General features: G+C 31.7%; 1 protein-coding gene across 3 annotated transcripts; it reads left to right on the top strand.

The window, feature by feature from the left end:
• The first annotated feature begins 401 nt into the window (after positions 1-401).
• Positions 402-27568, top strand: LOC106126796 (zinc finger and BTB domain-containing protein 24). Of its 3 annotated transcripts, none has more exons than XM_013324659.1 (12): positions 402-859; positions 1142-1335; positions 1694-1991; positions 10530-10698; positions 12878-13045; positions 22199-22309; positions 23310-23433; positions 23592-23724; positions 23839-24169; positions 24536-24676; positions 25571-25627; positions 26519-27568. In XM_013324659.1, exons 2-12 carry the CDS (start codon positions 1142-1144, stop codon positions 26962-26964), a joined length of 2172 nt encoding a protein of 723 aa, XP_013180113.1. In that variant the 5' UTR covers positions 402-859; the 3' UTR covers positions 26965-27568. The 3 variants fall into 3 exon arrangements, with proteins under 3 accessions (XP_013180113.1, XP_013180112.1, XP_013180114.1); XM_013324658.1 differs by having other exon boundaries at positions 403-859; positions 10512-10698; XM_013324660.1 differs by lacking the exon at positions 25571-25627 and having other exon boundaries at positions 404-859; positions 10512-10698.
• Positions 27569-27779: the final 211 nt, after the last annotated feature.

Here is a 27779-nt window from a genome sequence, read left to right as displayed (position 1 = left end):
AGTCCAGACTAAACGCAAGTAATTTCTTTATTTTAAAATATTGTCTGCTGAACAGACGCACTGAGTCGCAGACGTTTTCATATACATAAAACATGCATTCGATGACAGGTAGGTACTCATAGGTTATTGGATGGAATCTAATAAAAAGAAAACTGAACTGTATCCGACTATTCCCTCCAATGTTTGGATGTGTGCGTTTATTATGATTGTTGTGTGTTGTTAAAAAGATCGTAGAACACTTTTCAGAATAGGGCTTCTCTTTCTCATCTGATAATTTATTGTAAAAAAGTGACCGATTCAGTTTTAGTTTAACTTAAAGTAAAAAGAAACAATACAAAATTGTGTCGTACATAATTATTAAGAAACCATTACTTTTTCAAATAATGAATTAGAAAAATGTTTCATCACATCTTAAACAACTACTGATACTAGATGAGAACTTAATAAATCCCTACTAAACTTTAAAAAAAATTACATTCATGTTTTTAAAATCTAAGACTACCGTTTTCAGTTAAATTGCTCAAATGCGAAGTAAAATAAAAATATTATTAGTACGCCTTCCAAGTTTTACGTTACTGGTTGCCGGAGGAATGTATGTGCGCTAGTGTACAATTTATAAAGTTGTATATATTTAATTACGGTATAATAAAGCATGCGGGGGGCGAGGCGGCGCGGCGCGCTCTCATATTCCGTATATTGATTGTGTGCGAGGGGGCCGGGGCAAGGAGGGGGCCACGGCGTGCCCCACTCTGTTTTTTACGACACGGCTTTCTGTGTAACATAATAAGTATTTAAAATTTTTGTGAAATGTTTCGGTGTTATTTGTGAAAATTCGGGAAGTCGGAAAAGCGTAAATAAGGTGAGAAAATCGCGTTATGAGGGTTTTTGTCAAAATTTCCGTTTCATAAAATATAATATAAATAAAAATTTATAGTTCTAAATTCCGTCGGCGGCGCGTACCTACAGTATTACACTGTCATACCGCGTACGTATAGTGTTTTTTACGGGCATCGTTCTAAAAATAAGTTGTAATAATTATAATTTTATGTAGCGGTCGCAGCAGAGACGGTTTTCTGTCGATTTTTTATTAGACGTGAAGTAGTGAGTGAATTTCGGTTGCTAAGTGTTTGTGGTGGTGCAGATGCAGGGGATGGTGAGCGACAAGACGTTCCACCTCAAGTGGAACAACCACCTGCAGAACCTGAGCCAGCTGTTCACAACCATCTACTCGTCCTCCGCGCTCGCAGACGTCACGCTCTCCTGCCGCGATGGGACCCTCAAGGCTCACAAGCTTGTCCTCTCAGCTTGCAGCCCTTATTTCGAACAAATATTTAAGTAAGTCTTTTTATCTATCGCAAATTTTTCATTCGTCTATAAAATAACATATTATAGTTTCGTGGTATTTTTTTAAGAAGCACACATTCTATTTTTACAAAATAGTTTGTGCAGATGTGAAATGTTCGAGAAAATTAAATGTTATGCGTCGTAATTTTTAAATCCAAATATTATTTAGGTAATTAAAATGAAACAAATACAATATTAATAGGGATGTAATATTTGTTTATCTGATGATAACAAAATATGACTAATTTTATTTTTCTAAATGATAATCTAATACTTAAAGGTTTTACTTGCAATGAAGATACATTTCCATCTTTCATGGTTGTTCATATAAAATATTCTTTGCTCATAGGGACAACCCATGTCAGCATCCGATCGTTATACTCAAAGGAATACCATTCTCGGAGATCAATCTCCTTGTGGAATTCATGTACAAAGGTTCTGTGGATGTACAAGAACTAGATCTCCAGTCTTTGATGCATACCGCATCAGAGCTGGAGATCAGAGGTCTGGCTTATGAAGCCCGAGATAATGCAGCGCAGCTACTAAACGTCAACTTGGAGTACCCATCATACTCACAGACTGTCACCGCTGTACCTACACAACAAACATACACACAAGCACGCACAGATGTGGAAAGGCTGAAACAGGTGAGTTTTTACTTTTTCTATCATTTAGTTACTTGAAGACATAAATTATATTTCTTAATATTCATTGATTCAATCAATTTATAATTGTTCTACGTAATTAAATTAATGTCACCTACTATTTTATTTTTCTTTTCTATTAATGATACTGGCCATTAGTAATTGAAAAATAAACTGGAATATGAATATTAAATAGTGTTCTATTAACAAAACATGTTTTATAAATTATTATCTACATAAATCTAAATTAAATGTTGATGTAGAGTATATAATAACTAAAGTAATAAGTTGATTGGTAAAATTTTAATTTTTATATGTGTTTATATAATTTTTAGATACAATCACATAATAATTGACCATATGAACAACAAATTCTTTCATAATAATTTAATGTGGCGATTTTATACAGTGTTTTATGTTACACCCATAAGACTTGTAACTGTAAATTGCTCCCATCTTGTTTTAAATGGTGATTCAATTGCTTACATGTTGTACACATGTATAATTTAACTTCATTGAGTCAATTTATAATCATTTGTTTCATTCAAAAAAATGGAATTAACTTATGTGTTTTATATATGAGGAAAGGTTAATAACAAAAAAAAGTATTTGATTATTTACTTGTTTGGTGTTTTATATAATAACACACTGGATTGAAAGTATATAAACACAATTATATGCAGTGTTTCACATAATATAGTAACATATCTTAACTAGTGGCTAGGTCTGTTTTTGCATAGACATTTTTTTTAAATTAAATAACAAATGAATTAAATATAGTCACTTAGAAATAATATATTATCGTTGTAATGAAAGAAATTTTTAAATTAGTCTAGTAGTTTTTGAGTTTATTACGAATATAGTAAAATAGATTCTGCCGCCTCCTTATTATAAAATCATAGTATAATTTTGGGAAAATATATCTTACGGTTTTTGTTTCAAGTTACATGGGTATGTTATGTATATACTGTTATCTTGTTTTGACTATACTTGAATAGCCTCAATCATGATAAAAAGTTTCCTTTAAAGGCCCTTATCCTTTGTACAGATATAAGTCAAAGAAAATATAACAGTACATTTCATGACACATAATTCACATTTTATAAAAATGACTCATACATTTCTTTGAAATGGTATTTTAATCAATTTTTATACAAGGTTGTAATAAATTCTGTTTTCTATATGTTAATAACGAATAATTACCTAAAATATATTATTGAAAGAAGTCCCTTAAGGCAAGGTACCGAAGATACTGGCAGCCCTCTTTGAATAGCTAAAGTAATTCTTTGACCTAGGTAGCTGCCAGATCTTCGGTTCCCTGTGATGTCGATATATATTAATTGTTTTTAAAAGATTAGACACTTATTACTTTTCTGGTTATTTCAGTAAAATAAAGGAAGTAAATAGATTTGTTTCAATTGTGATGAATAAAACTACCCTTAAATGTAGTCTTAATCTCATATAGGGTAAAGAAATAGAACTTGCCTATTTCTACTTTATTACTTAATGAACTAAACCTTTAGTTCATTATTGGGTATGAGTTTGTATGCTAGGTCTGGATAGTTAGTTGGTCTGGGATATGTATTGAGTATGGAAGGCTGTTTTAAAAATAAAATAAGACTCAAACTAAATCAACAGTTTTGATACTACTCTTTTAAATAAATGACGATATGAGATGGTTTTCTACTTATGTTTCTGCAGTAGTACTATTCCAGACTATGTACCCTTCTTCGAATCAATGTACGACATATTTATTTTCCGGTATATACCATTTAGTTTTACGAATGAAAGTATATATATTTGGTATACCGTGACGTAAACAATACGTGACGTGATTTGAATCGATCTATTGAAAGTTTCATCGATAGGCCTTTTAGAAAGAGGGTAATTGAAATAGATGTTGCCGTGTTGCGCTTGGCAAGCGTGTTGGCAGCCGAATGCGCTGTTGCTTAACACCTGTTTTATTTATTATGAATGAATTATCACATGTGACCGTACCATACAAATTTTCTGATACTTTTAATCGCATTATCTAAGTATTATAATACGACTAAGGGTCTGGTTCTGCGAATGTACATGGGCGTCGATGATGATCTCGGTGTTCTACCGCCGTTCATATGACCCCTTCTTTTATAATAAAAAAGTTTAAACCACCCCTTTAGGTTTTAAAATCATAATTTGGCGGTTATATCTATTCTGAAAATTATTGGCTACATGGAATCTTCTGCGATCCCGGTAGAATTTTTAGTTCATTTAGTTGGAAATCTAGTATTCCTTTGCGTTGCCTTTCCTAGAACATAAACCATCGCCATTTATCTTTTTACATTGGAACGCATAATATTGTCTATACTTAAGTTTTTTTACTTAATCGGGTGGCGCAGTTACACAAAATGGGGTAGCCCACCGATACTGAACAACGCCAACGCAGACAGGCAGCGTTCTTCAGTACGTCTTAATTTGACAAATATAAGTTTTGCTGTTACTGTTTGATTTGTGTAATTGTTTTTTGTGAAGAGTATTGTGTTAAGACTAAATGATCAGTTAAATCTACATATGGTCCGTTAAGCGAGTTTGTAATGGTCTTTAGAAACAACAGATTTCAGCTGACGTGTTTAAAATAAACAAAAAGTCTAATAATAGGATTCGTCATGGGTGGCGGTGACTAATGATTTAAACATCGCAATACTTTGATGTCTCACGATTTTAACTTTATATAATTTATATATCTTATTAAAAAGATATAATTTAAAATGAAATACGTAGAAGAACGGATGGCCGATGAGTTTAAAATGATATTAGAATTCCACAATTTCAGGAACTTCGAAACGTTAACATCCATTGCGCATTTCTAATAATTTTCACACTTATTTTTGTAAGAATATAAATACAATATAAATTATTACTTTACTCCTTTTAAAGAGTAAATTCATGTATCTTAATTTGATATTCAGTTCATATGTGTTGTATTATTCGGAAGCGTAAATTAACCGAAATTATTTCGTTGAACTCTTGTGACGTATTAGCAAATATTGCAACATTTTTGCACTTATTACGTAAGTGTAAAAATACGTTTTGAAAATATAGACTAATGCTTTGATGTGATATTAAATTAAAAATAAATGTATGATTTTTCAATACTTGAGAGGGGAGAGAGCGTAAATCTCTTAAAACGCGTGCTCCTCATAAGGTCAATCACGATCTTTGACCTTTTGTGCCATGGACTTGTATTTTATTAAAGGAATTCATACTTTAACAATATAAGGGTAATAAAAAAATAAACTATGATGAATTTAAAAGCCGATATTTATGTTTTGTCATATTTATCTTTAAAATATGATAATTAGTTCATTTTATTCAAAATATTAATATGATTTAAAAAATATTAATACGGCATGATTCTTTTTACGTTTATTTTGTTTTTGTAAATGTAGTTGGATGTATTTTATCTGATAATTTTATCGTAAAATAAACATGACGTCAAAAATAACTAGATATACAGAGTTCTTGTGAAAAACATATACATATATAAGATATATTTTATTTAACATAATTAAAAGGTTTCATTGATATAATTTAATATATTTAGCGATAATAATATGAAAAATGAGATGTTTGGTGAATGTCAAAAAAGTCACTTGGAAAAACAAAATCTTTCGTTTTTTTTTTGTATTTAATTACGTAATGGAATATTATAATAATTATTAATTCTGGTTTTTTGATCTTTTTTACTCGTTTGTTGTACTTCATACTATTAGAATATAAATTAACAAGATGTAGGATTTTTATTTGCCTTTTAAAAATTGTAGAAATAGTCATTATTTTTTTTAATTTATTATAATATATTTAAATGTAAATCTTGGTACTTAAAAATATTAATTAAACCGGTTTATAACTGAACTGTTAAGGTACAAAAAACCATAAATTTAGGTTCAGTACCCTCCAGATTAGTCGAACATAAATGATAAATTTTTCCAAAATAACATCAATGTTAACGACATAGTTTGACAGTTTAATATGTTTTTAGAATAGGGTTCCGTTTAACATAATATTCAAATGAAATAAAGTTTAAAATAAAAAAAAATGTATATTATTATATGTTTTAATTATGTGGTACAGATAATTTTATAAATAAAATCTTACTCGCTGAAATTTGGCATAGCCTGGAATAACACATAGGCTACTAATTAAGTTTTTTGAATTCCGCGCGAAAGGAATCGTTGGCGAAAGCTACTATAAATAAACTTTAGTTTCTAACTAAACTATCTTTTTTTATTCGAGATTAATTAACAAAATAATAAACGACAATTACCTTTAACCATAAACTTTAAGTTAGGAAGATATCTTTCGATCAACATACGCTTGAAAAACTGCAAATCGGTTGCAATAATGTAAATGAGTAGTAATAACCATAGGCAATATAGAATGTATGTTAGGTCATGGTTGGAATCAAATAAAATAGTTAACTGAATCTATATACCTTCGTATCAAGCTAGTATTTAATGACTCATAGCTTTCTAAACTAGTCTCAAGGGCTACGCTGATTAGTCTAGAAATTTACTCTGTGACGTAACACTACCAACATACAAGAAAAAATAAATAAAAAAATATTCGCACTATGAATGGAATCGATAAGTATTTTTTTTCTTTAAATGGATTACATTTATATACTTACTAGCTGTCGCCCGCGGTTGCGTTCGCGTGGTATTAAAAAAGTAATAATTAGTAGCTTATGTGTTCCTCCAGGCTATGTTCTATATGTATGTCAAATTTCATCGAGATCCGTTCAGCTGTTCTGAAGATACTTTCAAACAAACATCCATCCATCTAAACGTTCGCATTTATAATATTACTAAGACTAAGAAGTAGGATGTTACGTTATTTGTTATGCGGTTTAAGATAATTAAAATATATTTATAATATGTCCATTATTTATATACTATTTCTTAGGTACCATCGAAATATTGTAAATATAGTCAGATAGAAATATAAAAGGCGCTATAAAAGGGAAAAATACAAAGATAGAAGGTAATGTTCTGTTACAAAAGCCAACAAAAGGTAAAAAGCCGGTACAATGCTTTCATTAATGCATTCTTTTAAAGATAAAAACCACGGGAATACAAAAGCGTTTTAATTTTATATTCTAACTGACACAATCTATACTATTATTAATCTTACTATCTTCCTTCTTAGTAATATTAAATGCGAATGGAGATGGACGGATGTTTGCTTGAAGGTATCTCCAGAATGGCTGCATGGATCTCGCTGAAATTTGGCATAGATGTAGAACATTGCCTGGAAAACACATAGGCTACTACTAATAATAGTACTAATTTAGTTTTTTTTTTATTTCGTGCGACGGTGTGACGGGCAAAAGCTAGTTTATTATAAAGTTAAGCATTTTATATCGGAAATACCAGCAATAATGTTATTTTAATACTTTGAACAAATAATACCAATATTAATTGAACTTATTTCTCATATCATCTCCCTGCCTATAAACAAAAAGGAGATATTATAAAGGACTCAGAAATACGCCGTTTTTATGTATATTAATCCTTATTGGGGCAAGATTTCTTTTTTGAAGAAAAGCAAAAAACAAAGTAAAAAATTATTTTATAGTGATCGTATATTTTTATAATTTTTTTTATTTGTATGTATGATATATACAAAATGAATATAAGAGTTTAACTTTACTTTTATTTAAATACGTCCACAAATCATCGGGAATAAATAACCTACATGATGGTGGAAATGTTTAATCTATATCGTGGCTTATATATAACATTTATAAAATAGAAGATAACGAAGACAGCAACAGTAAAAAAATAAATGTAATTAAAATAAAACAAAATTTAGCACCGGTAGTTACAAGACGGCGTCTTTTGTTAAAATCATATAATTGCGAAATAATCTTAAAGAAACTCAATAGATAAAATCGCTTTTTGCCAGTTCTTACGTTTAGCATTCATAGAAATGATTACATCTTACAATTAAAGAATTTGCATTCGAGGTACATAATGGCAGGAAGTACACTCATTTTATATAATTTACACACACCTGAATTTGATAAAAATTTAATGACAATAAAAAAAAATACACAAAGTTTTTTCAAAAAAACTTTTTTTTTCGCTAATGTAATATTAATGTTTTTAAATGCTTATGTATTATAATATTGATAATAAACTTTGTGATTATTTTAAAAAGATTTCCTTTATAAATTTTTATACATTTTGACCCCAATTTTGTTTGTTCTCGAAAGGATTAAAAAACATTGTTTGTGTTAATTTTTAATTAATTCTAGTGAAGGAAAATTATACTCGTATCATATTATATTATTTTTAATAAGAACTGTTTTTCGTGTATTTATTTCTTAAATTATATTTCTTACGATATATCCAACTATTTCCGCGCATATCACAAAACCCAGTAATGACGTTAGTCTATTGTTTTTTTTTATATTTACGTCTGCAAATAAAAAAGTCGAGGATAAAAAGTTTAAATATGACGAAAATATTTTGTTTTCATGGTTTATTATTGTTATGATTTATTTGATCTGATCTAAGACGAAGCTTACGGATTACGATATATTCCAGTATTTCAGGTAGCGTTAGGGTAGATCGAGATGGGGTAACCGCCCTATGCGCCGGGCATAAGGGGGGAACTGCAGGCATCACCTATTCGCGCGCTACAAATATTTCGCCCAGGTCGCGGGAAATGCTAAAACTGACCCTAGTTTCAAGTAATTTAAGTTATTTTTTATTAAAATAAAATATTAGCAGATTTTTGTGTAAATTTACTAATATTTCTTTAACCATTTCAAATAAGCTTTAAGCTTGTGCTAGGATATGGTTTACGACAATAGTCGAATGACGGGATTCAAACCCCTGACCTCGTGATCGGAAATCCGTACTTAGCCATTAGGCTATTGACGCTTAAATTATTGTATTGTTATTGCCTACCTTTGAAATACCGTATTTCTTTTAGCTACTACTGATAGCAAAAAGCAGTTTATTTCTGATGGATGTTAGGGTTTTTTTTTCCTAAAATTTGATATGTTTATGATGTAATCCGGAAAATATGTCTAATGTCTACCAGGTGGGCATTAGTATGAACATGAATGTCCTTTCGTTTAATATTTATATATATTTCAAGGTATTTCAAACGTAATTTATAAATATTATTGTATTACAATCAAAATAAAAGTGTAGTTATTAGGTATATTATATTTTTACTTCATTTTCTTAAACAATCTTTCGTATGGTTATCACTGTACAGTATGTAATATTTCAACCAAGTTAAGTTACACAAAGAGTGTCGGTGGCTCAGGGGTCAAGCACTTGACTTGCAATCTGCACGTCCTGGGTTCGAATCCCGCCATGTACCAATGTGTTTTTCGATTTCCGATTTACATATATACATTTATCCGACGTTCTTACTGTGAAGGAAAACATCGTGATGCGACCTGCACATATCTGAGAAGAAATTCAAAGATATGTGTGAAGTCAACCAATCCGCACTTGGCCAGCGTGGTTGACTATGGCCTAATCACACTTAACTTAGGGTAGGCTCCGAGCCCCTTGGTGGGAACGTACAGTGAGCTGATGATGATTAAGTTACATATTCCTGCAGTAACTTGAAATAATCTGTACTTACTTAAGTACTGAACATATAGTGGAAAAATTAACTTTTCTGTTAACTAACCAATTAACGAAATTGAAATTCAATAGAAGATTTAATTTACAACCAAATTTTAATTTTACCGCCACTTACTGCAGCAACAAAATGTCTTTATTTGATTGATTAGTTGCCCGCGACTTCTGCGCCGAATTAAAAAAAAACTGAGCCAATTCCTCTTCAAAATATAGTATTGATTACTAATAAAAGAAAACGTTGTTATTTTACAAAAATAAAAATACAGCATCCTGTATATTAAATATGTAAATGGAAGTTTTTTTTTGTTTTAAAGCTAAAGTATACACATTTAACAAGAAACAAAGGAATCGCAACAAAAAGAAATGTCTTTCGTACAGAGTATTATTCTTAGTGACGTCACATAAAATTATTTAATTTTATGACAAACAATTATTGTAATATTCGTCAACCGTAGGTATTAATTAAAGAGCAAATATTATCAACTTGAATAAATTAAACATTATTAAATTCAAGATAAATATTGTATACGCGATAACTTTAGCTATAATAATAAAAATTTTGTATTAAAAACATGATAAGTTTATTTTTCTGTGTTGTATTTATTTTTTTATCGCATTTTACGTCGACAAAATTGTCATGTTGATTTGGTATTTTGACTTTAGTTTTATTTTAGAAATAAGTTTTGTAATTATTTTATATTTTATTTATTTTAAGCATGCTGTATAATCTTTGAGATTCCATATTTCCATAGACTTATCGTCAGTTCTTCTGCTAAACTTTTTTATCAACGTAAGCAAGTTTACTCAAAAAAATAACATAACCTTTTTTCAATACACGAACTTGTGCATTACCAGAATCTTTGTGTTTTAGATACATTTGTATCAACAGTCCATGATGCGTGCCGAGGAGATGCGCAGGCGGCGGCGCGAAGACACGCCCGGCACCAACACCGCCGTCAACAACATACTGGCCGCCGCTGCCAGGGAGATGGAAGAGGCTAGGCAGGCTGCTAGGAACAACGAGCGTGTGGTGGCCAGTATTCAGACTGAGCAAGAAGGTTAGTTATTAAACTTTTTTGGTCAGTACTCATTGTTTAGCAAAAAGGTTGGTATTCCCTAGCGCAAACGCTTGTTTACTCGTTTGTGGCTGGCGTCCTAATCAAGAAAGAAGGTTTGTTACACACAGACCTTTTGTGGCCAGTGTTTAGATCGATCAAGGTTACAGATATTTCGTGTGATTTTTATAGATTAAAAAATATTGCATTTAAGAAATATGATTCGCAGTTTCAACAATAATTTTCACATATTTAATGAAAATGAAATACTTAGTTAGTTAATTATATTGACGAATACGAATAGTATTCACAATAAAGTGATGAAGCATTCACCTCACGCTTTCTACGATGTTGGTAGCGTCATTACATCGTTTCACAGTTACACATTGTGTGGATTGCTTTCGAGAACGATTGACGTCCCGTGATTAATTACAGCTAGAATAAGCCCCTACTATTGTGTCTGTTACACTGTTTTAATTAAAAACTTCTTGTTCGTATTTAATTAAATTATGGAAATTAAGGGATCCCCCTTTACTTACAATATAAATAAGCAAACTAATTGGAAGTTATTTTTGAATATATAATAGTTACAGTAAACCTTAGGCGATTGTTAGTTTAAGAAATAAAGAAAAAATAGCTAGTAATTAATTTAGGATTTAAATAAACTTATTTTGAGGCAGAATTTCTATCAAATTTTACCTCACTCATCTAAATCAGCAAAGCTTACGGGGAGTCACATGACTTACGTAATCGCAAAAATCATTATCCTCTGAATAGAGAGAAAAAATTATCAAATAGATATTCTATATATCGCAAATTTAATAAGATATCTTTTAGTGACATCCTGTTGCAAAGAGAATTATTTATTTCCAATGAACAATGTAACGATCGCGAAGGGCGTAGGGCTCAAGATGGCCGGAGAAATATTAAGGTCGCTTACTACACGAGACTTGTTCCGAACACTGAGGAAAATATGAAAGATATTACTTTTTTACTAAGACATTTAAATTTTTTTATGCTATAACACACAGAGTATAAAAATATATTATATATCTATTAAAAAACATATAGTCAAATGAATAATCTGTTAAAATTACTATAGGGGTTTTAAAATGAACATTCTACAATTTGTAACACACTGTTCAAAGGATTATATATTTACAAGTGTAATACCATTATTACATTAACCTTAATGTTACAAAGCCACAAATCCCAAAATGCTACGTCACAATCCCAAGTAATTTTAATACGAAACCTAGTCCATATTAAACCTTAGTAGGTTAGGTTAGGTAATCTTTAACTATCACTCAGAGAGGAAGAGTCCCTTGGTTTAATTATAGAAATGTACATCTTAAATAATTTAAAATTAAATTAAAAACTTAACCAATTCTAATTTTGAGTCCATCATTGTCTTATGTTGGTAAATATTTATTTTTTTCCTACTATTTAAACGCTTATAAAGTCAATAATTATTATAACGGTAACTCAGGTCGTTATACTAACGAAATAGTTATTGAACACTGATTGGATCAGATCTTAATCGCTCACGGATGTAAAGTATAAAGAAAATATTAACATTTACAAAGCGTTACTAATAACATTAATGATAGCATGTTGAAATAATATCTGTTCTATAGACCAAAGAAATCTAGGTATTCTAGAGATGAATGATTGTCGCTGGCTGTCAAAACATTTTTTTTTGTAGACAACAATATCGAGACATTTAAAATTAAACCTAAACAGATATTACAAACACAGAGTCTTATCTTATTTTTTCGAATCCAAGGGATTTTTTTTTCTATTGCCTGAATTGGTGCAAGGAACAGTTTTTCTTTACATAATTTAATCGCGATTCTATCTACCAAAAAAAATAATGAAACTCAAAATGAAATTGCAAATATTACTGGTTCACGTAATCTCTCGTTGTACTGAAATTAAAAAAAAACTAACCAGAGTGAATTCAAAATGGACCTTTGCCTTTGTTTCTCATGTTGATTTGCCTTGTACTCAAATTAAAAAAAAAACTAACTAGGCTGAATCGAAAATGGACCTTTGCCTTTATTTCTCTTGTTGATTTGCCTTGTTGTACTAGAATTAAAAAAAATAACGTAACTAAACCGAATCCAAAATGGACTTTTGCCTTTGTTTCTTTTTTAATTATTAATAATCATTTATTCCTTAGGGAGCGCGGCGACAGAATCGAAGCGTGAATCTGAAGAGGATCGCCCAAAGAAGCGTGTGTCCATCCTGTCACCTGATGACGACAAGCTCAGAGCAAAGAAGAAGATGACGGTGCGCTTCCAAGATGACAGTAAAACTGTAGAACGCCCCAATAAGATCACATCTCCAGGTAAGTGTATGAATTTTTTTGTAGGCAGCAAGCTTACCGAAATATAAGTCGAGAGTAATTTAGCCACACAATCAAATGTTGAATTTAAATTGATTATATGAAAATGGTATTTTTTTTTGTATGTATTGTTAGGAAAAAATTCCGATACTAAGCCGGTATCAGCGCAACACTAGCCCTATTAAAATATCAATGGTTATGTCCCCTCACTAATCAATCTGACACTTGGTAACAAAAGCGCGCCAATCGATCCAAATGATTCTCAATAATATACTCTAAAAGTATGTATGTATTTGTATAAAAATCTCTTTTTGTACCTGGTGACTGCTTATGAAAAGTCATATTTAATAGTTCAAGTACAAAAATGTATAATAAAACCGGATACAAGACGGATACAGTCTATGTTTGGGTTATTCACAGCCAAATATGATTTACCGGCTCAATTTTTTGTTAATCCTAGTCTCGAGTGAGCGAACAATATATAATAATAAAATAATTCATATCATAAGTCTTGTGGAAGCAAAAAAAATGCGCTGACATTTGAAAGAGCAGTAACTCGAAATGGATTTTTATTTTATTAAAAGCAAAAGCGCGTTGTCCGCGGAGTATAGAGCAACGTTCGCCGCAAGGTCGCGATACTAACTTTTACTAATCTAATTACTTGAATATCAACTTAACTAGTATTGATTTCTAGCCATAGAAAATATCATTTTTATGTCATATTTGTTTATTTTCTAGTCTTAGTAATTATTAAGGGCATTTAATAAACGTCTAGCATTAATTTGTAATATTAGATTCAGAAGAAACATAAGTAAACCGTATTTTCAGACAGAAAATCATAGAGATAGTTTTCAATTAGTAGTTTATATTTATTTAAACGATTTAAAACAAACTTTCTCATGTTTGTCTACTTATCGTGGGTTTCTGAGTCCAAAAACTCCGTTTAGTACGTATCGTTATCTCTTTGTTGTCAAAGATACTGACAACGATGACGATATGTTTTATATTTGGTCACAGAAACCAACTGTTAGTCGTATAAAAAGGTAAGCAAATTTCCAAAGGTTGTTCTAAAAACGACTCAACGCAATATTATGACTACAATGCCCCCGCCAAAGCCTTATGACGTAACAGAGCCCTCAAATTGGATGACAATAAAATTTCTATATTACTTGACGTTGAAAATATTGTACCAACAAAATAAATTCAGTTTAATTATTTCCACACCCGAAAAGTTGATAAAACATATTGCCATCTCTTTCATTCTCTATGAAAACACTGAGATAACAATATGTTTTGTTGCCAAAATACACAGTAAAATGGATTCATATCACACCTTATGTAGCAAGAGGTAAAAATATAATTCTCAGAATTTCTCTATAATATATAAATATCGTTCGCTACTCAATCTTTATTAGTCATATTTATAGTTGAATACGAAGAAAGTTCAAACGGGTCTAACAATACGATATAAAATCGGGCGCGGAGCTATTTCTGCCGGGTTTTATGTGAAGCTGGAGAATAAAAGTAAATCGACATGAAAGCCGCTCCGAAACAAGTTCCAGAAGGGTTTTTTGTATTAACAAAACACAATAACTCATTTTATTACTATTGCTCTCTTTTTTCTTTTGTTACAATTCTTTTTTTTCTTAATATTTTTATGTATGTAGATATTCGGAAATGGTTTTGAGTTCCTTGTATTGTTTTTGTTAATATAATTAGCAGACTTCTTTGTAGGTCCGCTTCTACAATAAGTTTCCATCAGCGAAACATTGGCGTAAAAATCAAATCTTACTAATATTATAAATGCGAAAGTTTAGATGGATGTTCTCGCTGAAATTTATCACAGATGAAGAACATAGTCTGGCAGAACACCTAGTTAATTTTATTTTTATTTCCGCGATGACAGTCACTGGCGACAGCTAGTTACCTCTATTCATAACGAGGACTGATAATATGTTTTAATAAAAGTGTTTTCATCAGTGGAAACGTTTATAGTTTTCTGTTTAATGTATACATAAGTTACGATAATATATAAATATTTGCCTCATCATTCTTTTTAAATATTCTAAAAAATTATTAATATTCTCGAATGACTGTCAATTATCACTTTACAATGTTCTTGTATACTGATTTAATATTATTTATCAATTCTTCGGATTATAATTTCAATGACAAATATCGGGTTTTTCCTTTCAATTAATATATTAATGAAATTCAAAAATAAAGTAACAGAAAAAAATCTCGTATTTAAAATAATGATATATTGATAATTTAAAAAAAACCGACTCCGTCATGCCTTAAGGTTGCGGTCACAGGTAGACAAATAAAAAAATACAGGTCGAATTCAAAAATCGTTTGTTCCATTATAAAACATAATGCGGCTTAACAGCAAGGACTGCTAATAGTTTTGAGTTTTTTTCAAAATGGCGGACGAGTTTAGTAATTTTTTGTGTTTCTCAAAACCGGATAATGAAATCGCTTTTTCGTTTAAAAAATAATATAATTATAGATTATTTTAAAGAAAAAAACACCAAAAAATCTGCGGAGTTCGCAAAGGTTTCTAAAATGACTATCATTTTCAACTGAGCAACAACATATATTTTTCAATGTATTTTTTTTTCAAAACTTAATATGCGTCCATTTAGTTTTCGAAATATGGTATTTATGTAATTAAAATGTTTGAATTTTTTTTTAATTTCTGCATTAAATAAAGCTTTTAAGCAGCTTTTAAGCAGCTTTATAAGCTGCTTAAATGTAAGTATTTTTCCTTTTTTTTTTTCAAAATATGTGTTAATGGAAAGTCATCATTAAAGTATTTTTATTTCTACCTCATGTATATAAATATTCATAACTGTCAACAGATTTAAAACGAAAAATCCGCATTGCGTCACATTTAATTTTGATTGTTTTACTTTTTATACAAACTAGCCGTCGCCCGCGACTCCGTCCTCGCTTAATTACTGACTTATGTATTCTTCTACACTATGTTTTACATATATGCCAAATTTCAGCGAGATCCATGTAGCCGTTTTCGATATACATTGAAACAAACTTCCATCCATCCATACAAACATTCGTATTTATAATATTAGTAAGATTTTTAAGAAGTTAGATAACAAGATATTATATTATTATTTTTAAAAAATGCCAAGAAAGTATTTTGGCACTGGTTTTTTAAATTAATATGTTATTTAACACGTTAGCTGCCAGAATGATTTTTCGAAAAATATAGTCCGACATGGGAGCTAACGTGTTAAATTATAAATGCGAATACGAAATAAAGGTGTGTACAAGAAATAAACTAATAGAAATGCTTGCTTAAATATGAAAATAAAAATCTCCACCCAATTCTCGAAGATTATGTTTCTCAAGGGAAATCTAGTTAGGGACCACCAATTTGTAGGATTATTAAAAATTAATAAATAAATTTTGTTATTTCAAAAATGATATAAGCAATACTTAAATACTCGGTAATAAAAAAAATATTAGAAACATAAAATGTTATGGAAGGTTTTTTTCTTTTACCTTTATGTTTTTTTTATTTAGGATTGTAAAAGCTCAAAGCCAATATTGGCCATTATTTAAGTCTTTTGTTCATTATCTCGTCGGTCGTCGGCCAATCATAAACCTTTTCTGTGTACCTTTAAATATATTTTATGTTAAAGCAAAGCAATTGTCCTATTTTCCGTGTATTTGTTATGACTCAGGCAAGTCGCCGTCTTTGATATATAAAAGATTTCGTTCATTTTTTATAATTTTGATAAAGTACCTCATAAAGTTAATGCAATTTTTTTTATATCCCATTAACTGTTTCGCAATATAATTTTTAAGTGTCGTAATATTCAGCTTTTAGTTTAAATTTTTTATAAAAAAAAATCATGATTTTCTTTTATTTTACTGTTAATGTTTGTTAGTAAATAAGCTCTCACGATGGTATCGTACTAGCTTAACCTAAAAAGTTGGAATGACGAAAATTTTAACGAGGGAATTTTTTAACTAAGCATGGGAAAACATAATCTAATTATTGAAAAGTTTCTACTTTAAATGTGTGCGTGCACATACAAATCAAACGTATGTGTGTTTATAAAGAGTGAGTTAAGAAATTTAAAAAGTTTTTACCACACGTGAGATACGAACCAAGTAAAATTATGAAACGCTTTAAACGACCCAAAATTTATTTCCGATGCGGGTGTTTTAATAAAAAATATCAGATATTTTCGACTTTAGTGTTTTATACAGCTGTAAAATGTTTAAAATGATATTTTGAAGTGCACTAAACATTATATTTACGTATTCAAGTCGCATGTCTTAAGTGCTCGTCAAATATGAAGTAAAAAAATAGTGCTTGCGACCATTGAACCTTTGTCAAGAGGAAATGGGTCGGACTAAACATGGCAGTATACGAAATTTTATAGTTACGTTTTAAAGTACCAAATTTTGTTGCTATTTAGTTAATAATTCGATTTCCTTTGAATTAAAATACTAATTATTTTATAATAAATTGTCAAGGAGACAGGAGAACTAAGTTCAGAGTTTAAAAATCATTGAATTTGAACAGTGACTAAAGTTCATCGTATATTTTTGAGGTAAAATCTCGCGCAACGCAGAACACACACATGAATAAAAAAATATTAGAAAGAGACAGAAGTATACATTTAGCTCAAACGTCTACCACGTACACGATCGTCAATTGTCAACATTTTTGACCGTTACATGAATCGTCACACCGTGAGTTTTCACTGCTTCATCTTTACCTAAACATATCGTCATCCCATTCAACCTACTTAAAAAAAAGAGATAGCAGTATGTGTTTTAACAGTGAAGAATTACTGTAACATTGTTATCCTATTGCATGTAAAATAAACAGTTGATAGACTGCTGTACACCGGACCGACAATAATTTTGTATAATTTCCTTTCACAATGATTTGAACAATCTTCAACCGAGTTTAAGGTGTGTAATTCTTTTTGCCATTCTTTATGGTTATGAATCATCAAAACATGTATAAATTGTGCATTACTTTGATACTTTTTAAATGGAAGAGCCTTGTATAATAATACCAGTTTATAAAGTAAAAAAAAACTGATTAATATTTAGAACTTAATTTCCTCACATTTCTTTTTACTTCTTTAATATGTATTTTTTTATCACTGTATGTATCATTCATTAATCATTTTCCTTGTTTAATTTTTATCTTGTTTAGTCATCTGATGTTAGGGGAAATGAAAAAAATTCGCTTTGTAATTTTACCGTGGAAATATTTTTAATTTCATTAAGCCCACGAACAATCATTTTAATTTAAATTTAAAAGTTACTCATAGTAATAGAGTTAGGGTGAAAAATCATAAAGACCTTGTATGTGTTTGTATGAGTGCGTCAACCTTCCTCCCACTACGCCAACAAACATACAACGCGAATATAGTCAAAATCGTTCCATAAAGGTACGCGTCCTACACCGTATGCACCGCATTAAACGGATTTTCTTTGTCTTAATGCGATGTGTACGGATAATGGACGCAGCGTAAAGTCATACAAAGTACATTAAAATCCGTACGTACGGTGCGTCCGGCGCGAGCCAATGGACACGTACCTTAAACATTATTCTCAATAAAGCGTTATGGACGATGTTTATTTGTTTTAATTTTGCGCACATCATTGTTACTACATTCCGGCTGTTGTTTTATTATAAAACAAAACTACAGACAATGACCGGACAACAGAATTAATCACGAATATAATGGAAAATGTCTTACATTTCACGTCACCGTTACGATGAACTGTAGACGAATTATGTTATTTGACAAAGTACCGGAAAATTACTTTGGAACATATTTTTTTCAACGACAGACATGCGAATCTCATGGTTCTAAATTTGATAATTTTGTTATTATAACAAGGCTTAAGTCTTAAGACTGTGTCCTGCAGTAGACAAATTAGACAGTAGGCTTAGCGTTTGGTACATTCTCCATTTCTTTGTAACTTTTGCTAGTCCATTTCAAAGTCTAGATGTAGACTAAACAATCCTATGTATTAATAGCCAGTGTTTGTATAATTGTTCAAAATTGTGATTAATTTGTGATTATTTGGAATAATGACACATCAATTTTATCATGCTTCTAGAGTGTTTCGTTGGAATAATCCTTCGGTGCTTCCCCCTGGTGATTAAAATAATAAATTTATAAAGAAAATTTATATAAAATACATTGTATTGAAAGTAGGTTTTATTTTAACTGCACAGATTTAACTTATGACTCCAACTAAAGAGTAAAACTGAATGTTTTAAGCGAGCTTATACTTATTTAAAGGCCGGCAACGCGTCTGCGGTTCATTATTATTGCAGATGGCCATGGGCGTTGGACATCTCGGTGTTCCCGCTGCTCGTTTTACCCCCTTGTTTTTTTTAAACATGTGAACATTAAATTGATTTCAAACTTCACGTTAAAATAAATTGCTCAATAATTATTATTTTCTAGTATTATGTATTTTATTTAGTATTTATAGTAGCAATGTATTATATATTCAAAGTGTATGAAGGAAATGCCGTTAGCGAAAGTCATTACGTATTATTGAGAATATTTACCGACTATTATATAAATAGGTGGCCGACTATACGGTTGCTTACGAAATAGTTCTTTAGGTAAATAGCTAATATTGATAAAATATACTTACTTACTCCGCTGGCGCATCCACCCAAAGTGGGTCTTGGCCTCCGACACAAGAGATCGCCAACGTCGCCTGTCTTGCGCCTTCTCTCTCTCTCTCTCTAGCTGCCGTCTTCTCTTTGTGTTGGGCCCAGGATCTTGCGCATGATTTTGATTATAATCGTATAAAATATCGTAATGCATATTGTGATTTCATTATATATATTGAAACATCGAAAAGATGTACTGAGCCGGTAGGAAATAAAGAAAAGTGTAAATTTCTTACGCATCTACATTTTAGACGTTAACAAAAATTTGTCATGTCTTTTACTTACATTAAAAAAGCAGAGATAACATTTTTTTTATATCAACGGATTGAATAAAATGGGTCTTACTGCCACACTGAAAATCGTTTAATTGGCTTTTAAGTAGTCTCTTAGTGTAGATTACACAGTCTAAATCTTCACTAAGGATCCCTGTCTCCAGGATTACAACGTATAATAAGACTGATTAAAAAAATGGCATGAGAAAGCTACGTTATTTTTAGTAATTTAGACTGCATTTTTTACTAGACTTTTTCCGAGCGGACGAAGTCTCTAGCAAAAACCATTTTTAAATTTAAAAAAAAAACATTGGTCATATAAAATAAACTGAAAACTTTTAATTTATTGTACATCCTTATTTCTATAATCATAATACATATAGTCTTAAATCTATGATATAAAATAAAATATTTAAAAAAAAAACGAATAATTCACTAAAATATGTTATTAAAAGGAGTCCCTTTAGGCAAGGTCCCGAAGATACTGGCAGCGTTAAAATAAACTTATATTTAATAAAATAAGAAGCACGTGGTCAATTCATGTCTATTTAAATAATGACGTGCTACGTATAAAATTTTATGTTCGCTACATCTTAAATAATTTCATTACATACATGTACTTGTGTAGGCGATTACTCGCAACTTATTAACATTATTTACGGTATAATTATGCCAAATGTACGTGAAGCTATTTTCTAAACTATTGCATAAAGTCAAAGTGTGTGTGTGTGTGTGTGTGACACTTCACGAACACACGTGTATGAGTGATGTTTAATATTATTATAACGTATTCATTTATTTATCATATTTTTAATAAAGTACTTTTGATATCCAAAAAAATATATACAAAACATTTTATATTAAAAATAGAACACCACCGGCTGCGGAGTCCCATGACTCAAACAACAGTGTTCAGGGCTACAGACAGGAACCTTCTCACGATGCGCGCGGTTTCTAGGATAACTGCCTTTTGTATCGGGCCCTTAATTTGGATTAAGGGCCCGATACAAAAGGCAGTTGCAACAGGCAACAGTTGGCTGTTTAGCGATAGCTTCTTGAGATGTTGGTCAAAGCCCTTCGATATTATTATTATTAGTATTTACGATAAAATTTATTTAATAATAACCAGCAATAATTAACCCAAAAAGTTAAGGTTTATAAAACACCTTGTTACATGAATTGTTCGAAAATAATTACTCTAAATTCGAAGCTGTTTTTGTGAGAATTACTTAATCTTACATTAAACAAAAAATAAGGAACCACTGTTATTACAAATTACTTTATGTTCTGCAAAAATTATCAAATGCATACAATTTGTATTAGGGAAAAACCATGCATTATGTTAAACGTTTTATTTGACGTATGTATATTTTATGAAGAAAAAAACTTTACGATTTAAAATAAGTTTTTTCCTTGTCATCATCTTATCAAACACGTATTACGCCATGTAACTACATAACGGTAGCAGTATTAAGCCTGATACACACCTTCAGTTTTAACTGTACAATAAAAAATATACGCAATATTGTAATTAACTTTCCCTGCCTCAATCTGTCGCGCTTCAATATTTAAAACAACAGATTTTTTTAACTTTGACCGGCTACCCTAATACCGTGGTTCTATATGGAACGTTTCATTTGTGGTAGGTTAACTATATTGGGCGCAAGGTTCCCTTCCCCCCTCCCCCCTTATGTTTAACTGCTACGCTAGAGTATATCCAAAAATCCCCGCTTTGCCTCCCCTTCTATCATGTTTGTAGACAAAACTGAGTTGTACAGTTGTAAAGTTTTAACTGACAGTTAAACTTTTACCAACAAATGTATGGTTTAACTGAACAATGCAGTTAATTAAAAGTGATGGTTTGTAACCGGCTTAATGTTAAATATACGTTTTGTAAAATAATTTATGTTACTGATACATATTTATTGAAGAAGATCATCCTGCAAGGAGAGCAAGTTTAATCGTGACTCTCAACTAACTGCACACCTATACAAAACTATATAACCATCTCTCAAATTCCTTTAAAAAGAAAAGAGTTGACTATATGTTTTTTTTATGTCGTTAGAACTAACAGGAGGAAATGGTATGCAATTGTATATCCTCAAAAAGTTTTTTGTCATTATATTAACATGTCTGCTTCATCTTCAATTGCTTTGGGAACTTCATCCTAATATATTTTTGTGTAATTTCCAGGTGCAGGTATGGAGTCGAGGAATGAGCTGGAGACAAAGCATGGCGGAATCAAAGTGGTGCAGCTGGCTGTGCTGCAGAAACCCACCAACAATGAACATGATGACTCCGATGGTGAGAAAACTGGTGTAGTTAAAACCGACTTAGTAAATATTAGATGTCGCCCACGACTCCAACGGTATTTAAAAAAAAATACCAGCCAAATTTCAACGAAATCAATGCTGCCGTTCTGTAGAAACCATCTAACAAACATCCCTCTATCCACCCAGCAAGATTAATACAACATAACTTAGACTAGTGCTAGGGCTATGGGTTAAGATAACGTTCGTTCGTTTGGTGCAGTCCTGGAACACGTCTCTAGCCTCTCCCACAATCATACATTTACGCATAAATGTGATACTCTAGTATATTAATTCAATATTAAATTCCAACTCCCAGTGGTCAATTACTAAGTAGTGTTAGGAAGAACTCAACACTAATCTTACTAAAATGTCGATGTTTATGTCCCCTTACTATTTATTTTGACACTGGACTTTGTAACGAAAGCACGTCATTCGCGCCAAAGGATTTTAACTAATAATAATTCTAGCTAACTTTAGTAATTACTAAAACTTTAATGTATTTAAGACAGCAAAGTAGGCACCATCGCATCACCAAAACTTGCTTCTATTTTAATTATAATACATTTTTTAAATGTAACTATTCGTTATCAATGTAATTTGTCAAATTGAAATTCGTAAAATATTGTAAAATGATTGATTAACGAAAATGTTAGCATATCTGATTAGAAATATGAATAATTAGGTGGCGCCATGTTATATACTTTATGTCTATGTATTTGCATACGCAAGTTAAAATCAACCAATTACTACTATGAATAAAATAATACGGGAACTTTTTTTATATATGCGTAGCTTACATGTACTAATTGTTATTCATGCTACTAACTACAATTATATAATTTTTTTGTAAACAAATTAAAAATATTATCGTAGTATTGCTATGACTAACAATACAATTCAAATCACTGGATTAATGTTTCGCTTCTGTTTATTTCTGATTTGCTTTAAAATATGGCAATGGTAGAGAAAAATAAATAATTCTATAATTGCAGAGAAAGCCGGCAAGATGGGCATGGAGGATGATGAGGAGACAGACTCGAGCGGGTCCATCTCTGACTCCGCTGCAAACGACTCGCAGGACGGCCGGCCTCATGTCTGCGATATCTGTGATCTGAGGTAACATCTCTGGCCTCCTAGTACATTAATATTTTCCCTGTGTTCCTAGTACCAGAACACAATAAGCTGACCCTGAGCCATTAAAAATTAACAGATATAATAATAATGTTATCATTTTAAAATATAGTGTAATGAAGGTATGCGTTTGTTACGTTTAGGTTCCAGAGGTCTTCCCATCTGTCCCGGCATCGGCTGACCCACACAGGCGAGCGGCCCTTCACCTGCGGCGGCTGCGGACGATCCTTCGCGCGCTCTGACAAGCTGCGCGTTCACACTAAGATCTGCGAGCGGGTAAGACATAGCGACACTCATCCCCAAACAGAAATTCCATACAAGAAACAATATTTCCAGCCAATCTTCATAACACTAAGCCATGGTACGTTAAGACATAATTTTTAAACGCAGGAGGACCCAACAGTGGACATGACCAATGAATTGCCGAACATAAAACGCGAGAACAACTCCGAGGTAATGTCGGGCATGGTGCGCACCACGCACCGCGAGTCCGGCCATCTGGTGTTCACTCCCAGCGGGGACGTGATGTTGCCGCCCCACGCGCACTCTGCGCCCCACGCCCCACACTCCGCCCCGCACTCAGCCCCGCACGCCGGCGCGCTGCCCCCGCGTGACGACCTTGAGCCCCCACGTCGCGGCCGTGGCAGACCCCGCAAGACCCCGCTGCCCCTCACGCCCAAGATAAAGAAACGACGTGGACGACCCCCCAAGACATCGCTCGGTGAGTCGCAAGTAAAATTCAACGTTTTATATTCTACTTCGGTATCTGCGAATGCGCTTGCGTTCAATTACTTCATACATTGACCTTAGTCTATTCAATTTACATGATATGAATCTGGATGCCAAATTTGTAGACTAAAATAATAAACGTTCTCTTCGAGTAACTCTCCAACGTGGTTTAGTGATAGATAACGATTGGTAAAACCAGGAAATGAAAAAATCCTGACTTTTTTCCTAGTTGTTACTAAAATACCCGCGAAATGGAGATCTGTGGTCTCTGCCTACCCCTCTGGGTTTCGGATATGGGGTATCCTGTAATAACCAAAGTAGCATTTTAAATAATATATTACGCTGATTATAATTCCAGACATGGAAGGTTGCGTGCTGACAGGCGGCACTGTGCTCGGCCCCAGCCCCCAGCAACTGCCGCAGCTGGCGGCGCCCCAGCAGCTGCTGCTCAAGAAGAAGCGCGGCAGGCCGCCCAAGAACTACCTCCTGCCGCAAGGAGGTAACAACACTCATCTACCTCCTCCTAACATGCTCTTTCACCTTCCATTTTTTACTAGATATTTTTTATAATATTTTCACACTATTTTGCTCTTTTGGATTAGATAAAAAATTTTATTTTTTTCAACTATTTAATTGGAATATATCAAGTATATTATAAGTTTTATATCTTATTTTAACTTTCATAACTTTTAAAATCATGTTTCGTTACAAAAACATTCTCTAAAAATTCCGTCTTTAATCATAACTCAAATAAGACGATTCGTCTGATAATTACAAATAAACAAGTTAAAATGAACCTTATTACATTGGAATAAAGACGAAAATTACATAAATATGTTGTCATATATATGTTAAATTTAGTTTGAGAAGTGTAGCGGAAATGTTATAATAATAAAGGCAATGACTCAAGATGAATGTTTTTGTAGATGATTAATGCGATTGTTGAACGCCGTCTTATTGTATATATACGTGCTGTGTGTGTGTGTGAGTGTTTATGTGTTTGTGTGCAACAAATCACTCTGCCTTATAGCGGATTGCTTCATGTTTAAATGAAATTTCGTTTCTATTCGTTATGTTTCATTTATACTAGCAATTGCCCGTGACTTTTTCCGAGCTGATTTAAAAATATATATGACTGGGGAGGATAGTGTAGCTTCCCAAACATAGTAAATAGAAACGATTTGCGCTTACTGGTATGTCTTAATATTAAAAAAATAGTACATATTCCAATTTTTTTTATTTAATAAAATAAAATTCTTAATTATTGTACATAAATTTTTAAACCGTACAAGTATTTTTTGTATTTTGTAAGTTAATTTTGTTATATTTTTCAATTGTTAAGTGTTGCCAGTAATCGCGTTTGAGCCATGCTAATCGGCGAGTTTTTTCTTAGGTATGGATATGGCAATACCGATGCAGTACGGACTAGCCGCTGAAATGAGCAAGTTTTGTTAGTATCCCAACATTGATAAAGCATGAACAACTAAATTTAAGATACAAAATTTTATTATGGGGATATATTGTCGGTACTAATCGGTATTATAACGTAGCTAGTTTTATTATATATATCTTAAATATGCACAATTTAATGTAGAATGCAACATTATTTATAATCTATTTATATTGGGAAATTAAAAAAAAAATTGTAGGTTTACAAAATACTTAAAAATTAAATTAAACAACAATAATAAATAAACAATACTTCACAATTTCATAAAACTTTTTAGTATCTTTTGCATTGCGATTAATTGAAACTAAACATAATATTTATATTGGGAAATTAAAAAAAATAATTGTGAGCTTACAAATTACTTGAAAAGTTAATTAAACAATTTCATAAAACTTTTAAATATCTTTTGGCATTAAGATTAATTGAGACTAAATAAAAATGACAAAACTTGTATATAAAACTTTATTTCCTTTGATTATAAAATATTTACATTGTTACTTTAAAAAAAAAACTTTCATTGGAGGTATGAGGGTCTATTAATCATACTAACATTTGCTACCGCTGCTCGCTTTGCTACATTTCTAACAAATATATTATATGTTATTAAAATAGTTTGAATTTAGCAAATAACAAAATAAAGTAGTCAATTTAAGTAACTATCAACAGTATAGAACTTTCGAAATCTTAGAATTACTATAATTTTTACATTCGTACTACTTATTACTATTTACTTTGTATGTTTATTTGGCTCGATTTAAACGGTTTGAATTCATTTATCAGCATGAAAATACACTTACTAATATAAAATAAATAATCATAAATGTAACACATCGAATGCGAATTTTGATTTTAATTATATCTGTTAAATAAACTTGCATGTAATATTTTCAGATGGACGACCTAACGAGAATTACAACGCCACAAATCTACCATTCGGAGACTTTTCCTATCTCACTGAGATGATGTACAACCCAATGGCATACTCGTATGGAGTTACGAGCGTCGACCCTGACAGGAATGTTGACGCTGACCAGAGCGTCACCACGGAGACATCACACGACAGGACCATTGATGTGTCAGACTCCTCCTCCGATGACGAGGATAGCTCCAGAGTGGAACCAGAGGAGAACGTACCCCCAGTTGCTATGGAAACGCAGATCATGACAGTGGGTGACTGCCAGATTGTTAAACTGCCCCCCAATAATGAGGAGAAAGAGGATAAGATGGACAATGGACAGCAGGAGGTGAATATTCCATCTTCCACCCCCAGCTCGGTGACAATCACCCCGATCACCACTGTGGGTGACTGCACCATACGGCCCGTGGAGAACACATAATATGTACCGATACTCTTGATCTACCCCATTGTCAGGCCGAGTAAGTGAACGTACGAAACTAAATAATCCTTCAGTCAAATAATACTCTATGTATGTTTAAATTTTATTATATTTTTTTGATGTAATATAGTTTGTGTTCAAACTAATTTATTACAAATTTCAATTTAATTATGCTAATATAATATAGAGTTATGTACAACTCGAAATGTTACAAACATCCAAAAATGTCGAATAACTCGTTCTTATATATTATTTTTGTTGACTGAAGGGTTTATTGAAATTCGTACTTTGGGTTCGTGTATTTGTGTGTTTGTGTATTCGTCATTTCAACAGTATAATAATCAAAATTTAATCTTTAATCTACGATGAAATGACGAAAATTAGGTCTTCCGGAATGTGCTCGGCTGTACGAACCATGAGTTCTAAAGGGGTAGATCATGAGGGTTTTTTTTGGTGGCATTTGCTATGTATGCCTCGACATACAAGTTTCCACATATTCATTAGCCTCGATTTTGTGAAAGTGACAGTAAATTCGAGCGAAGCTACGTGATTGGTTGATAAAATGTCACGTGACAGGAATCAACCAATGGGATTGTTTTATTTCGGATCGAGGATGATTTTAGATATAAGTATTGCCTAAATGTGACCGATTCTCTTATGATGAACGTAGGTGCGCGTATTGATTTGCTGGTTGATTATAAAAACGCATTTTAATGTAAAATGTATGATGTATGTGTTAGCGGTAAAGAGTTTCATTCGCATAACTTACACGTGTTCACTTTTAAAATTAGGAAAAATATTTGCCTTGATCGTTA

The sequence above is a fragment of the Papilio xuthus genome, unplaced genomic scaffold (assembly GCF_000836235.2).
Source record: "Papilio xuthus unplaced genomic scaffold, Pxut_1.1 DF824992.1, whole genome shotgun sequence".
Taxonomy (NCBI): Eukaryota; Metazoa; Arthropoda; class Insecta; order Lepidoptera; family Papilionidae; genus Papilio; species Papilio xuthus.
This window is presented reverse-complemented; position numbering and strand designations above follow the sequence as displayed.

Excerpts from the sequence above, each read along its gene's own strand:
- LOC106126796 (XM_013324658.1), top strand. The coding sequence starts at position 1,142 with ATGCAGGGGATGGTGAGCGACAAGACGTTCCACCTCAAGTGGAACAAC. Across the intron at positions 1,336-1,693 it reads TATTTCGAACAAATATTTAA|GGACAACCCATGTCAGCATC; the intron begins GTAAGTCTTTTT and ends CTTTGCTCATAG. Across the intron at positions 22,310-23,309 it reads TGAACATGATGACTCCGATG|AGAAAGCCGGCAAGATGGGC; the intron begins GTGAGAAAACTG and ends CTATAATTGCAG.